Source organism: Plectropomus leopardus, unplaced genomic scaffold (assembly GCF_008729295.1).
Source record: "Plectropomus leopardus isolate mb unplaced genomic scaffold, YSFRI_Pleo_2.0 unplaced_scaffold10109, whole genome shotgun sequence".
NCBI lineage: Eukaryota > Metazoa > Chordata > Actinopteri > Perciformes > Serranidae > Plectropomus > Plectropomus leopardus.
In genome coordinates this window covers 1-1285 of record NW_024610629.1, presented here as the reverse complement: position 1 = coordinate 1285, position 1285 = coordinate 1, and the positions used below count along the sequence as shown (strand labels likewise).

General features: G+C 49.1%; 1 protein-coding gene across 1 annotated transcript; it reads left to right on the top strand.

Moving 5' to 3' along the window:
- The first annotated feature begins 6 nt into the window (after positions 1-6).
- On the top strand, positions 7-1279 carry LOC121963153 (rap guanine nucleotide exchange factor 1-like). Its single transcript, XM_042513479.1, has 3 exons — positions 7-12; positions 111-251; positions 618-1279. Exons 2-3 carry the CDS (start codon positions 160-162, stop codon positions 751-753), a joined length of 228 nt encoding a protein of 75 aa, XP_042369413.1. The 5' UTR covers positions 7-12; positions 111-159; the 3' UTR covers positions 754-1279.
- Positions 1280-1285: the final 6 nt, after the last annotated feature.

The window sequence follows — 1285 nt, the reverse complement described above, 5'->3', positions numbered from 1 at the left end:
TATACCCTACCTGTAGGTTATACCCCACTATATATACCCTACCTGTATGTTGGTACCCTGTACCCACCGCTGTGTACCTGTCTCTCTGTCTCACCTGTCTGTCTGTTCAGGGGTTTAATCCTTCAGGACTTGACCTTTGTCCACCTGGGGAACCCTGACATGGTGATGACATCAGAGGGTTCAAAGGTCAACTTCTCCAAACGCTGGCAGCAGTTCAACATCCTGGACACTCTAAGGAGCTACCAGCAAGTGTCAGTTACACGCAGTACACACAGTACCTGTAGCACATGTGGCACCTGCAGTACCTATACTACCTGTAATACTTGCTGTACAGAAAGTACCTGCAGTACAGTGCACCACCAGTAGTGCCTGTAGTACCTACAGTACAGTGACTGCACTACCTGCAGTACCTGTAGTATTTGCACTACTTGTAGTGCCCACAGTACCTGCAATACCTGTAGTACCTGCAGTATTATTGCTGCAGTTATAATTAGAGGTATTACCTAGACCATAAGCTCCTCTTTACCTCACTTGTCTCTCTTTCTCTCTCTCTCTCTGTCTCTGTCTCTGTCTCTGTGTCTGTCTCTGTCTCTGACTGTCTCTGTCTGTCTCTGCAGGCCGTACTCTCTGCAGCCTAATGATGACATCATTTCCTTCTTTAACGACTTCAACGATCACCTGGCGGAGGAGGCATTGTGGGAACTCTCTCTCAGGCTCCGCCCACGGAACACCCCACGAGCCAATCAGAGATGACGACCCAAAGCAGGCTAAACTGAGTTAACCTGCGCTAAGGTGCTAACCTGGAACCTCACAGGGCTAGCCTGAGCTAGCTTCATGATAACATGTTGATACTGGACACACCTGGTGCTCACCTGAACAGGTGCTGCTGGAGCCCCGCGCACGTCTGATTCTAATGTGTCACATATCAAGCTAGTCCTGGCTGACAGCTTGCCAATAGGTGCAACAGCCAGAATTTACAAAGGTTAGCCAGGTGTTTCTGTTAGCAGAAGTTTGCCAGGTGTTAGCAGATGTTAGCCAGGTGTTATTGTTAGCAGAAGGTAACCAAGTGTTAGTAGCAGTTAGCCAGGTGTTAGCAGCAGTTAGTCAGGTGTTAGGAGAAATTAGCCAGTTAGCAGCAGTTGGCCTGGAGTGAGCCGGGGTTAGCCAAGTGTTAGCAGAAGTTAGCCAGGTGTTAGCAGTGGTTAGCCAGGTGTTAGCAGCAGTGAGCATAGAGCCAGTCGGGGTTAGCTAGGTGTTAACAGCAGTTAGCCAGGTGTTAGCAGAA

Coding starts and splice junctions, on each gene's coding strand:
- LOC121963153 (XM_042513479.1), top strand. CDS start 160: ATGGTGATGACATCAGAGGGTTCAAAGGTCAACTTCTCCAAACGCTGG. Junction 252..617: donor CTAAGGAGCTACCAGCAAGT/GTCAGTTACACG, acceptor CTGTCTCTGCAG/GCCGTACTCTCTGCAGCCTA.